Source organism: Lupinus angustifolius, chromosome LG01, assembly GCF_001865875.1.
Source record: "Lupinus angustifolius cultivar Tanjil chromosome LG01, LupAngTanjil_v1.0, whole genome shotgun sequence".
Taxonomy (NCBI): Eukaryota; Viridiplantae; Streptophyta; class Magnoliopsida; order Fabales; family Fabaceae; genus Lupinus; species Lupinus angustifolius.
Window position 1 is genome coordinate 18,423,280 of NC_032009.1, and position 12,824 is coordinate 18,436,103.

Sequence of the window (12,824 nt, forward strand, 5' to 3'; positions counted from 1 at the left end):
TACAACTTAATTATACAAAAAATATTAAAGTATTAAAATTTGTGTTATTCTCATATTACTTTTTTTAGTAATGGCTTCAAATGTTTGAAAAGAAAAAAGTTATGACGTATTTTACTTATACGAAATCGAGTAATGATATTCTCATATTCTTTTATTCACACTACTTTAACTTTGAAACATTTGTAACATGAGGATTAATAATTATAAATATGAAAAATAATATTGAAAAAAAGTATATAAGATAACCATTTTCTTAAAAAACATTATGAACACAAAAACAACTAGGACCTAGCCAACACATACCAAGAGACAATAAAACAACAAAATTGCAAAGGAAGTGTGTCAAATACAAAGAGAGAGATGATGTGGCAATGCGTGTTTGAGATAAACGGTTTATGGCTGAGTCACGTGAATCCTTCTCAATCCTTCAACTTAGACACTTTCTATATCTCACGTAAAAAATCTTCCTAAAGTTTTATAATACCAAATAGAATGATGACTCATTTAAAAAGGGAAAAAAGTAGAATGATGAATAAATTATTAAATGTTACCTCCTCTCTCACGTTATTTTTATTTTTAATTTTCTTCTATTGACGTGTGTCTTCTCTTTAGATTCTTTCTAATAATTAATGCCACCAAAATATATACATGGCATTGGTGACATATACAAGTCAATAGTGCAAATGATTGCTATGCTATATTGAATTGTTGAGATACCAAATTTAATCAATATTTTATATAAATAATCAACCTATGACATCAAATATTAATGTACATTTTGTTAAATAAAATGTTAAAAATTTGATATTCAAATAACACCACTCTCTCTCATAGGAGTGGCATATAAATGTTTTTGTGCTACGTTACCTACTAAAAAGACCAACCCTCATGAAACTTGAATGATTTCAGTACACATTATAGGCTAATCCCACTTTTTAAAAAAACAATAGAGAATAATACTTTTTGCTTATTTTTAGCACATTTTTCTCTTTTTTTGTCCTCATCTTCATATCATTGGTGTATATAAATGACAAGGGGTTCATCAACTCAAACCCAATAGTTTCTGTTCCTGCATGCTATTGAGGGCTTGAATAGATAGAAATAATCAAGAGAGAGCATGGCTATTCTGGGAACTGACAATACTTTGGCTTTAACTTTTGGAATACTAGGTAACACATAAGGGTCATCATCATCATCATATATCAATCTCTTCTAATTTCTACAAATTTTTTTTGTTTTTCAAGTATTTTGATGTTGGAAAGTTAATGTCATTAGAGTTTTTTATCAGCTTATTACATTTTTGGTGTAACTTTTTAGATTATTAATATTAACAAGGTGTGGTCTCAATGAAGTCGTGACTGAAAATCATGATTGTTTCTAATTTTTCATAGAAATGGTGACTAATATGCATAAGTAATATTTTTTCTTTTGCAGATCAAAAAGTAAGATTTTTTGTGTGGAAATGGTGGATACCATACATGATTCTAGTGAATTTTTTTTTTATTTAGGTCTACATAAATGCATTCACAATCTTTCAACTTGGTTCTTGTCATCTCCTTGTGCATTTGTTTTTCCCTTTTCCTCCATCCATTTTGTTTTCTTTTATTTGTTACTTATCTCTCACTTCTATTGAGTTCATGAACAGATTTTGAGTTTCATTTCCTCCATTATTCTCTATTTTTAATTAATGAATAACTTCTGAGTTATTTTTTCTACACTTTTTCATGCACTATATGTTTTAACTGTTACTTTATTAAAATCTAATCATGTTAACATATATATTTTTGTTTAAAGTGATAAAGGAATTAACATATTCTCCTTTTGATGATGCATAGGTAACATCATTTCCTTCCTTGTGTACTTGGCTCCAATGTAAGTATATATATCCATATCTCAATTATGTGTTTGTTCCACCAAATTAAATTAACTAATTAAGGACACAGTTCCTAACTTTCTTTTGAATAGAAAATATAAAACCAATTTTAATTATTATATTATTATATTATTATTCACTAAATATGTTTACATTTTTTCTAAATTGTAGGCCAACATTTCGGAGAATATACAAAAGGAAATCCACTGAAGGTTTCCAATCATTGCCTTACCTTGTGGCATTATTCAGTTCCATGCTTTGGTTATACTATGCCTCTGTCAAGACTAATGCTATTCTCCTCATTACCATTAACTCAATTGGATGTGCCATGGAGAGTTTGTACATTATCATGTACATAATCTATGCCCACAAAAATGCAAGGGTATTTAACAACTACTTATACCAAGTTTTATAATTTCTCACCAAAATTATTTACTCAAATTGATAGAAAGATGAGCGTCAGATTTTTTACTTATTATTTGGTTGAGCATATATACATAATAAATATGTATAACTAAGGGTAGAAGGTGAGACTTTACATTAAAAAGGTGAAACCTAAATAACATATAGGAGTTTGAGTCTAATCTATTTACTGGCTTTAAAAATTTCAAAACCTAGATTTGTCATGCTAATCTATGTAAAAACCTATTATAAGATGGTCAATATTACTATATTTAAGTAGATTGATAAGTCTATTTTTAACTAGGTTCAACCAACCATTTAAATTATATTTTTCCGTACATTTAATATTAAAATTACATATATAATAATGTTACATATATTAAAATAGTATAATATGAATATTATTATATAATATAATTAAATACATCTGTCTATTAGACTTAATAGATAGTTTAGATGACCTAAAGTCTTATCTATTAATCTAAATAAACATTTTAAAATGTGAGTGTAACATGTTTAGAAGAAAGATCGGTCTAACCTTGTTTGTTTTAGGTTAGGTAATAGCCCCCGATAGATAGTCTGAACTATTTTTATCTTTATGTATAACCATATCTTAACTAAGTTGAGTACCAATTTGATTATGAGTTTTTAATTGTAGAATTTAACCATTAAACTATTTATGGCGATGAATTTGGGCTCCTTCACCTTGATCCTCCTCATCACTCACTTTGCCATACCTGGTTCCTTTCGTGTCAAAGTTGTGGGGTGGATTTGTGTGTCTATTTCAGTGAGTGTCTTTGCAGCACCTCTAAGCATTGTGGTGAGTGAATATTGCAATTATTGATCAATGCATTTGGTTAAAGCTTGCATTATACTAAATCATGTTTTCTAGAATCTATTAATTTATATCTTGCTCTACAGGCTAGGGTTATTCGAACAAAGAGTGTGGAGTTTATGCCATTTTGGTTATCTTTTTTTCTTACACTTAGTGCCATAATGTGGTTTGCTTATGGTGTCTTTCTCAAGGACATATGCATTGCTGTAAGTATTTAATATATTAATAATGTTCGTAATGTTTTAAATTATAGTTGCACGATTATAATTATGTTGAGTTCATCAAAGTTACCTATAATTGTTTGATAATATAGTTACATTGTGATTATGGGGACTTTGTTCCATCAACCAAACTTATTTTAGTTACTAATTATGGGATTTAACTTTGGTGAAGCTTTGTTGATCATATCTACCAATCTGACAATAAACTTTATTTTATTAAACTAACTTTTTAATCATTTACTATTAATAAAAAGTTATTTCAATAAAATTAATATATTCACTTACATATATGTCTTAGATTCCACAAGCTTAGTATAGGTTAACTCAATTTTAGTTAAGTCAACATTACTTCTATCCATCTACTTAGGTCTCTTATTGTTTGATAAGACAATAACACAAATTAAAGCTTATTAAATGAATTTTTCTAACAGTCAAACCAACTTTTTTCCTCTATCAAAATAACTTACTTAACCAACAGGCGTTGGTTTAAATGGTACATGTTTGATTCCTCTTAAGCAAGATCTCGGATTCGAGTCTTGTGAATGGAAAAAATACTCACTAGGAGAGTTTAATCCAATTGTAGAGGCTACAAAAATAAGGTCGGCTTGGCCATAATTGCCGATTGTACTTCCCCATTTAGTTTAATTTATTTCATGATTAGTTTTTAATTGTCTTTTTATTCTCATGTGCAGATTCCAAATGTGTTAGGTTTCACACTGGGGTTATTGCAAATGTTGCTATATGCTGTTTACAGAAAAGGTGGAGCTAGAAGAAATGGCGTTACAGAGGAAAGGGATGAAGCATTAGAGTCAATGAGAAATGTTGTTGTAGGGATCCCTTTGAGAACACATGAAGTGTTCCCAACCCCAATTAATGATGGTAATGTGAATGAACATGGAATAGTAGGTGCAAATGGTGCAGAAGAGAAGGGAAATAGCATGGAAATCAAGTAATGCCTTGTGCAACAACACACCTTGAAAACTTAGAGTATATGGTTTTATTCTTATATGGTTGCTAATAAGCAAGTTACTATCTATCATCTTTCTATTGGATGAAGTGTGTAACTTTATATTATGAGTCAACTGATCCCACCTAATAAGAATAAGATTGTGTTGTTGTATATTTTCATAAGAATTAATTATTAATTGTATGTTTTCCCTTTTGGTACTATCAAACTAAATGCACCTAATTTTCATCATTCATTGGAATCCTAGAAGCATTTACCATAGGCATCCAGTGTGCATCAAAGTCATATAAGTGTGACCTGAAAATGAAAAAAAAACAAAGAGTGCTAGAGTTGGACCTAGGTTCAGCTCAGTATGGTTCGATAGTCTTTAATCAAGTTCAATACGAATTATCTTTCAAACTCAAACTCCACTGGATTTAAGTTATTGAATTGTTTGATTAGATCCGTCAGTTTAAATTAGTATAGTTTATCAAAAATTTATGAATTATTTATTTCAACTTATTAGTTCAATTGGATGAGTTTGTTAACTTGAATAGTCATTATTTATATAAGATGTACAAATTTAAAGATTTTTTGTATATATATATACACACACGTGTGTATGTATATCTAATCAAGTCAGCTAATAAACATAATGTGTCAAGCTCAATTTTCATCTCAACTTTAACTCATTTGATTCATGAACCAAGTTTATTGAACTAAATAATGAGTCTATTTTTTGAAGTATATCGAGTTGATTCGTTTTATTGTTAGGTCTAAAAAACCGAGGGACCAATATTATAAAAATTGGTTCGGACCGACTAGTCTAACCGGTACAACCATGAACCGGTCATTAGACCAGTCCAAGCTGCTAGATGACAAGGGCTCTCACACACCTAGAGGAGGGTGAATAGGTGCATTGGTGTATGATTCGAACTTTTAGGTTTTGAAATATATTATGCGATTTTCCTTGATTAAATCTATTAAGAGCTTACTTAATCTATTAACAAAATTTTATGCAGTTAATCGATTAACTCATTGTTTAATCGATTAACTCGATTTATTTCTTGAAATTTTTTAGTTCTTTGATACAACGATATGCAATGATCATTCTATTCTTTCATACACTTTAATAATTTAATTTATACGATCAATCATGCAAAGACAATTTCACAACAACGAAAATATGAATTCACTAATAGATAATAGAAATTGATAATTGCGTAAATGTAAAAGATTAGGGACAAGAGAATTTGAGACACTTGATTTTATCTTGGTTCAGTTCCAAACCACTACTATCTACATTCTATCCTCTATTTCTGATATAGGAGATATGCTTTCACTAAGAAGAATTGAAATGTTCTTACAATCAATCTTCCACCAAGAACCTCTTGAACCTAGCTTCTAATGGACAACCTCACCACTTTTAGCTTAGGATTATTTCTCTAAACTCTACTCTCCTTCTATGGTGATACCTCACACCTTGAGAGATCAATTACGAATCGAATGTTCTTCTTATGCTTGTATACACTGATCTATTCATAATATATCTAAACCTTCTGGATATCTCACACTCTTAGGATATGATGATTTATGATCATGAGATACAAAAGTTCTAAAAACACTTTGATGTGATATGAATGCTTGAATGTGTCTGCTCAAAAATTCATGAAGAATTCTCTTGTTCTATTACAAAGTTTCTAGCTCTCTTTTTTCTGAGAAACTCTCTTATTAGATCTTGAAAAATGTGTCAATTACTCATGGGGTTTGTTGGTTATAATAACCTTTAGTTTCAATAAGTTTTATGTTAGTTTAATCGATTATGATGATACTTATTCCACTAAAGATTTCAAAACTGATATTGACTTAATCGATTAACTATTAACTTAATCAAGTATCGGTTTCCCATTTTGCAAAGACTTCATTGGTTAACTATTAACTTAATCGATTAATTGTTTACTGAAAAACACTTAATTGATATGCTATGAACCTCTAACATGAGTTAATAATGTATGATGCATAATTTGAAATGACATAAGTTTAACATTGTTTAATGCATCAAAATTGTGAAGTCATATATGAACGTTAATGCAACAAAATCATGAAGTCATGTATGAATGCTAATCTCATATGTATCATAATCATCATTCTAATTTGTGAGATTTTCTTTTGGTTCATCTTTCCTACACTCTACCTATTCAAAACATCTTAGGACCTAAGGAAATGAAAATTACTCTTAAGTTTTTGTTGATCCTCTTGATGCTTGAACTTGAGTCTTCAATGTTATTGATTTAGCTTTGTCCATATCTTCATGCTTTGTCTTCATCAAAATTATGCAATGCACATTTCATTCACATGAGCCTCTCAACTAATCGGTTATGGATGCCACAATTCAACTAGGCAAATTTAACTCTAAAATTAGTGATTCAAATAGATGGAAAAGTTAGACAGACTGAGTTAATCAAGAAATAATTTTTAAAAATGACCAAAACGAGGCCATCATTTTGAAATGAAAAATTTCAAGTGTTTTCAACTTATTTGTAGTTGTTTTATTATTTATTAGCTTATGTTCTAACAAAATCTTCTGTAATTAAATTGTAAACTTATTGTACGTCCTTTTGCAATTAAAACATACCACATATCTTGTTTAATGACGTTTTCAACTTGTTTGTGATATTTTATGGTAGTGAAACATTTTTTTGTTGATTGTTTAATTACGTATGATAATATTTTTAAATTTGGAGCATAATTATTAAATAATGAGGTTATATTATGATTCTTTTTTAGGATTTTTAATATGAATCGAGTCAATCGGTCAAACCACTAACTTATTAGTTAAACTAGTGATTTATTGACTCAGTACCCTGATTGAGTCATGGACTAGTTCAAGTTAATAATACTGCATTGGAAGAATTTTCAAATTAGACTCTGCCAGAACAGGTCATGGCATATATGAGACCTGGTGCATGTAAAAAAATACTAGCCCTAAATTTGTTAAACTAAAATTTATGGACAGCTTTGATAGAGATATTGTGGCTATAAGTGCTTACACTTTATGTGGCAGAATTATATTTTATATGTCAGAATTTTATCAACCAAGTTGATTTTTCTAAAGACTATCAAAAACATAATACTAAAGGTTGAACAAAGTATGAATTTATAAAATTTAAATTTTGGATGAGTAAGTTCTAATCATGTTTTCTCTACTATTATGTCTACTAAATGAACTTAAAGTAGAATTATGACATATATTAAGACTATTATATGATTTATAAAAATAAACATATTAATAAAATAAAATAAAAGAATAAACAAGTGGGCTCTTGTGGTCACACCTTCGGCACCTACCCAAGAGCACTGGACTCTGCTTTGAATGGGTCACTCACAACTATTATTATGAGATGATAAATTTTGTTATTTTTTCCCAATTTCCTACAATCGTTTGAGTTGTTTGTAATAAATTCATTCCTGTAGAAATTATCATTCACAGCCACAATTTATTTGACGCTCAAAAGCGTTTGTCGTGTTGCATCAATTTTCTGAACCTCTTTGTAAATGTCCTTTGCTGAGATAAAAAATATTATATTAAAAATTTAATTCTAATTTAAATTTAGTTCTAAAGGATAACAATAAAAATAAAAATATATTTGTTTCTTAATATCATGTGTTGAAAGATATATATGGAATTTACCATTTATCCTCTCTAAACATCATGTATTTTCTCTATTCTTTTCCATTTATTTTCTATTTCAAATTTTGCAAAATCCATAATTATGTAATGTTAGGGCATCAACTAGAGTAAAAAAAAAGAATTTATGTGAGAGGTTCAAGGTTCACACCTCCACTTTGCCAATATTATTGTCCTTAGTATAACAAGTTTGAACAATACGTCTGTTATTTTCATATTTGATATGAAGCCCCATTTGGATATATATACAAGGTAACTTGAACCACAAGCAAGCCAAGAAACAAGAAAAAGAACTTTACAAACAATAACAACCCACCTAACTGATTTAACTAACTATTAAAACTAAGAGAAAGGAAGTTGCTAGGCAAAAATTAATCTAGTTGGAAAAATAAAAACAGAGGCATAGCAAAGCTAAGGTGTAAGTGCCCACAACTAAGTCCTTGGTGCGTCTAGCATATGGCTAAAACAGATTGAGACATGGTCAGCATGACTTGTATGGCTTGTCCCTGGTGTAGTGTTATTTTGGCTTGTCCCTGGTGTAATGTTATTTTGGCTTATCCCGGGTGTAGTGGTATTTGTTATGATGTTTCTGTATTGGATACAAAGTTTGTTACTAGTTTAGCAGCTTGATGCATGATGCTTGACCTTAACTCAATAGGCTTGTTGATGATTGGTCCTGATGCTTCTGCCTTCGCTTGATGTAGCATAGTTTTACTTGACTTAGTGGAGTTAGTGCATATGTTCAATACCCCCTCCCCCACATGCTGAAGAGTATATGTTAATAACTCCAAGCTTGGAAAGTAAGTATGAAAAGGGAGATTGATCAAGTGCCTTGGTGAGAATGTCTACAAGTTGCTCTGTTGTTGATATAGGGAGAAGGTGTAACAGTTTTGATTGGATTATTTCTCTAACCACATGGAAATCTATGTCTATGTGCTTTGTCCTTTAATGGAATACTGAGTGTGCAGCCATGTGTCTTGCAGAGTTGTTGTCACAATAGAGCAGGGCAGGTTGGATCAAAGGAATTCTGAAGTTTTGTAAGAGGTAGGTGAGCCGCTAAATCTCACAAGATGTTAATGCCAATGCACAATATTCTGCTTCTGAGGATGATCTAGCAACTGAAGTTTGCTTCTTTGATTTCGATGAAATCAAGGAATTTCCCAAGAAAACACAATAACCACTAATAGATTTCCTGGAATCAACACAAGCAGCTCAATCAAAATCACTAAAAGCTTTTAAATGAATAGAAGAGGTGATAGGATAGAAGACACCTTGGCTAGGATTTCTTTTGATGAATCTCATAACTCTACTGAGTGACTTGTAGTGGCAAGTTGTAGGATGAGCCATAAATTGGCTTAATTGTTGAACAACAAAGGATATATCTGGCCTAGTATTAGTGAGGTAAAAGAGTCTTCCTAATAGTCTTCTATAGTATGGGGGTCAGGGTAAGGTGATGCATCATCTTGATGAAGCTTGCTTGTTTTGACAATAAGAGTAAGTGCAGGTTTGGCAACCAAGAAACCAGTGTTAGAAAGTATATCTGATGCATATTTTCTTTGGTAGAGGGATACACCAGTGGAAGATCTTACAACTTCTAATCCTAAGAAGTACTTTAGAACACCTAGATAATTGATTCTAAATTTCCTATCCAAGTAGGTCTTGGCACTGTCTATTTCTGTCTTATTATTGCTAGCTAATACAACATCATCAACATATACTACAAGGGCTATGAAAGAGGAACCTATGTTCTTGGTGAATAGTTAGTGATCATGGTGAGATTGAGTGTAGCCTTAGACTTTGGTGAATAGTTAGTGATCATAGTGAACCACTGTCTCACAGCCTGTTTGAGGCCATAAAGGGACTTTTGGAGTTTGCAGACATTGTTAGGATGACAACATATGACCCCTGGTGGTATGGTCATGTAAACATTCTCTTTTTAGATCACCATGCAAGAATGCATTATTTACATGTAATTGATGGATGATCCAATTTTTGGAGAAGGTAGTGGCAAGTAAAATTCTTACAATTGTTAGCTTAACAACATGTGCAAAAGTTTCCAAAAAATCGACGCCTTCAGTTTGGTTAAACCCTTTAGCAATAACTCTAGCTTTGTATCTTTCTATTTGGCCATCATACTTGAGTTTAATCTTATAGACCCATTTGCAGCCAATAGGTCTCTTATTTGGAGGTAAGTCAACTAACTCCTAAGTTTGGTTTAACTCAATGACATTAACTTAATCCTGCATGACTTTGATCCAATGAGGGGATGTGATGGCTTTTTTATAGGTCTTAAGTTCATTGTTGGTGGTAATGTAAAGGATATGATTTAGGTGAGTAATAGAGGAATTGTTGTAGGATGTGATTGAGGATAGGGGGTGATAGACTCCTACTGATTGTTGCTGCTTATGGGAATGAATAAGGTTGCAATGAAAGTCTTGTAGGTACCTAGGTGGTTTCCTTAACCTATTGGATTTTCTGGAATCTTGGTTAGAGGTAGGGGAGGTCTATTGTTGTTTGATGCAAGGATTGTGTCCTCAGTTTCAGAGGGATCTTGATGACCCTCATTGTTTGCAGTAGTCAGTTCAGGGACAACATTGTTGTTCTTTCTAGAGATATGATAGTCGGAAGGAGTCGTCAGAATCAGTGATATGACTTATAGTTTGACTAGGTTCATTGGTGGCATATGGGAAGATATGCTCATAGAAGACACCATGTCTTAAAAAACTTGATATGGCAAATCGCAAGTGCATGATTATGTCGTCAAATAATAAAATATTGATTCCATGAGGACTAGAAAATTCCTTTAATTATAACAATTAATTTACACATAACTCAAAGATGAATTAAAAGTGAATTTAGAACAATTGAACAGTTGATAAAAATAATTATGAAAATATTAAAAATGATAAGGGTTGCCGCCTTTACACTCGCAAATCCTTGTTTGGCTCCTTTTCATGAACTTTAAGTTGTGAGGGTAAATTGCTCTTTGATATGTGTCATCACCTCTTGAGCTCCGACATGTGTACTCAATTGAAGTCGCACCTACTCTCGTGGTACGGTTATCAATCAAATCCTTTACTTGGATCTTTCTATCCAATCCCTTCGTAGCAACCCAAGATGAATTCTAGAAACCCCCGAGAGTCCTAATACTACTCTCGTGAATTAGGATTATAGTTTGAATAACTGAATGATCAGATAGTTGGGTTCACCTCTCAGTCCTTCCCTAATGTATCTAAGAGGTGCAATTTGTTGGCCAAACAACTCACACGAATACAACTCAGTTTAATGATTCAAATCACAACACTCAATGAAATAGAAGTAAGAACAATTGTTTATTAAATGTAAAAGGGCATAACCTCAATCCTATAAACAAAGGGAATTACTCACTCATAATGGAGAAGAGAATGTCAAATTCTAAATTAGAGAAATATAATGTCAAAGTGTCAAAGTGTTTGAGGGAGAACCCTCATTTATCTTAATAACAAAATATTGGGTTAAGCCCAAGAAAACAAATCTAAAAAATAGGAATATAATATATTATTTACGAATTCTTTTCGCCCTTCAATTGGTCTTTGCATAGCCTCAACACCATATTTCATATTCTTGCACCTAATCTCTACTATTTTTAGCTTCAATCCATCCAAACTGCATAATATAGCCAAAAACATCCGCTCAACCCAAACAAAGAGAAATAAAAGCTAAAGACAATCCTAAAGTCCTAATTATGTCCTAAACTGCAAGTTAAATGTAATGCAAATGTAGCATAATTTCACACTCATCAAATTTCCTCAAGCTTATCTTTTGTTTGTCCTCAAGCAAGTATTATGTCTATCTTTCTCAATCATGTATGAATGATGATATAAAAGCCATGACCCAAAATAACAAGCATCTCATGTTAGTTTTGAAACAATCTAGACATCAATACAAGACAATCATAAACAAATTTAATTCAAGATAAGTCTTTGATTCATAACAATTGCATTAATTAGGGTCATTATTCTCTCATTACTCTCATGTGTTTAAAGGTCATAGTGTTTCGCTCAAAAATATTCATGAAAGGAAATTACCATAGGCTTCAGTATAGACCAAATCGCCACTAACTGTATTTGAATGCATGCAAAATCAAGAGGTCTTTACATGGTTGTAATGGGGCCAATGTGAATGATTTAAGGTGAGATAATTAAAGAAAAGTTACTTCAAAAGGCTTGCAAATGTTTCCCAAAATACTTCAACTTTTTAGACATCTAATTGAAGCATTGAGATTCTCTTAATATGCTTTATGTTATCATATGATCATTTTTCAATCAAACCTTCTTTTTACAATATAATTTTTCAATTCTTACTCCTTTAGTATACGTTGTCTTATTATTTTTTAATTTTTTTCATTCTTATTATTCTTTCTAAAAGAGAAAGGTTAATTATTTTTTCTTTTTCACAGTTTTATGGTTTCTTTTACTATACATGTCCTTTTTACCTTTTCCATTGCTTTAACCAAACATCACAAATTACCCCAAACCCTCATTTGAGTAGCTTGAAAATTCATTAAAGTTGCGGCTCAAAAGTGGGCAACAAATGAGTTTTCAATGTTTATAGCAAGCGGTTGAAGGTCAAAAGAAAACGTCATAATTGCCTTTATCATTTTAATACATACAAAACGACTTCAATCTTGAAAAGGTCACAAATCAAGTTCTAGAATGTACAATTATAGAAAATTATGCACTCATGAAAGAAAAAGGGTTATTCTGCAGTGTCAATTTAAATCAGAACTCTTATTGTGTTTGGCCCAAATTTCTCACATTTGGTACATTCAGCAATAGGTATGAAGAAAAGACTTTTATTAAACCAAATTTAATTCACAA

General features: G+C 31.2%; 1 protein-coding gene across 1 annotated transcript; it reads left to right on the forward strand.

The window, feature by feature from the left end:
- LOC109350709 (bidirectional sugar transporter N3-like) lies at positions 883 to 4,451 on the forward strand. The gene is made up of 6 exons (XM_019591976.1): positions 883 to 1,169; positions 1,836 to 1,872; positions 2,045 to 2,255; positions 2,934 to 3,095; positions 3,197 to 3,316; positions 4,024 to 4,451. The coding sequence occupies exons 1-6, from the start codon at positions 1,118 to 1,120 to the stop codon at positions 4,282 to 4,284; spliced, it is 843 nt and encodes a 280-aa protein (XP_019447521.1). The 5' UTR covers positions 883 to 1,117; the 3' UTR covers positions 4,285 to 4,451.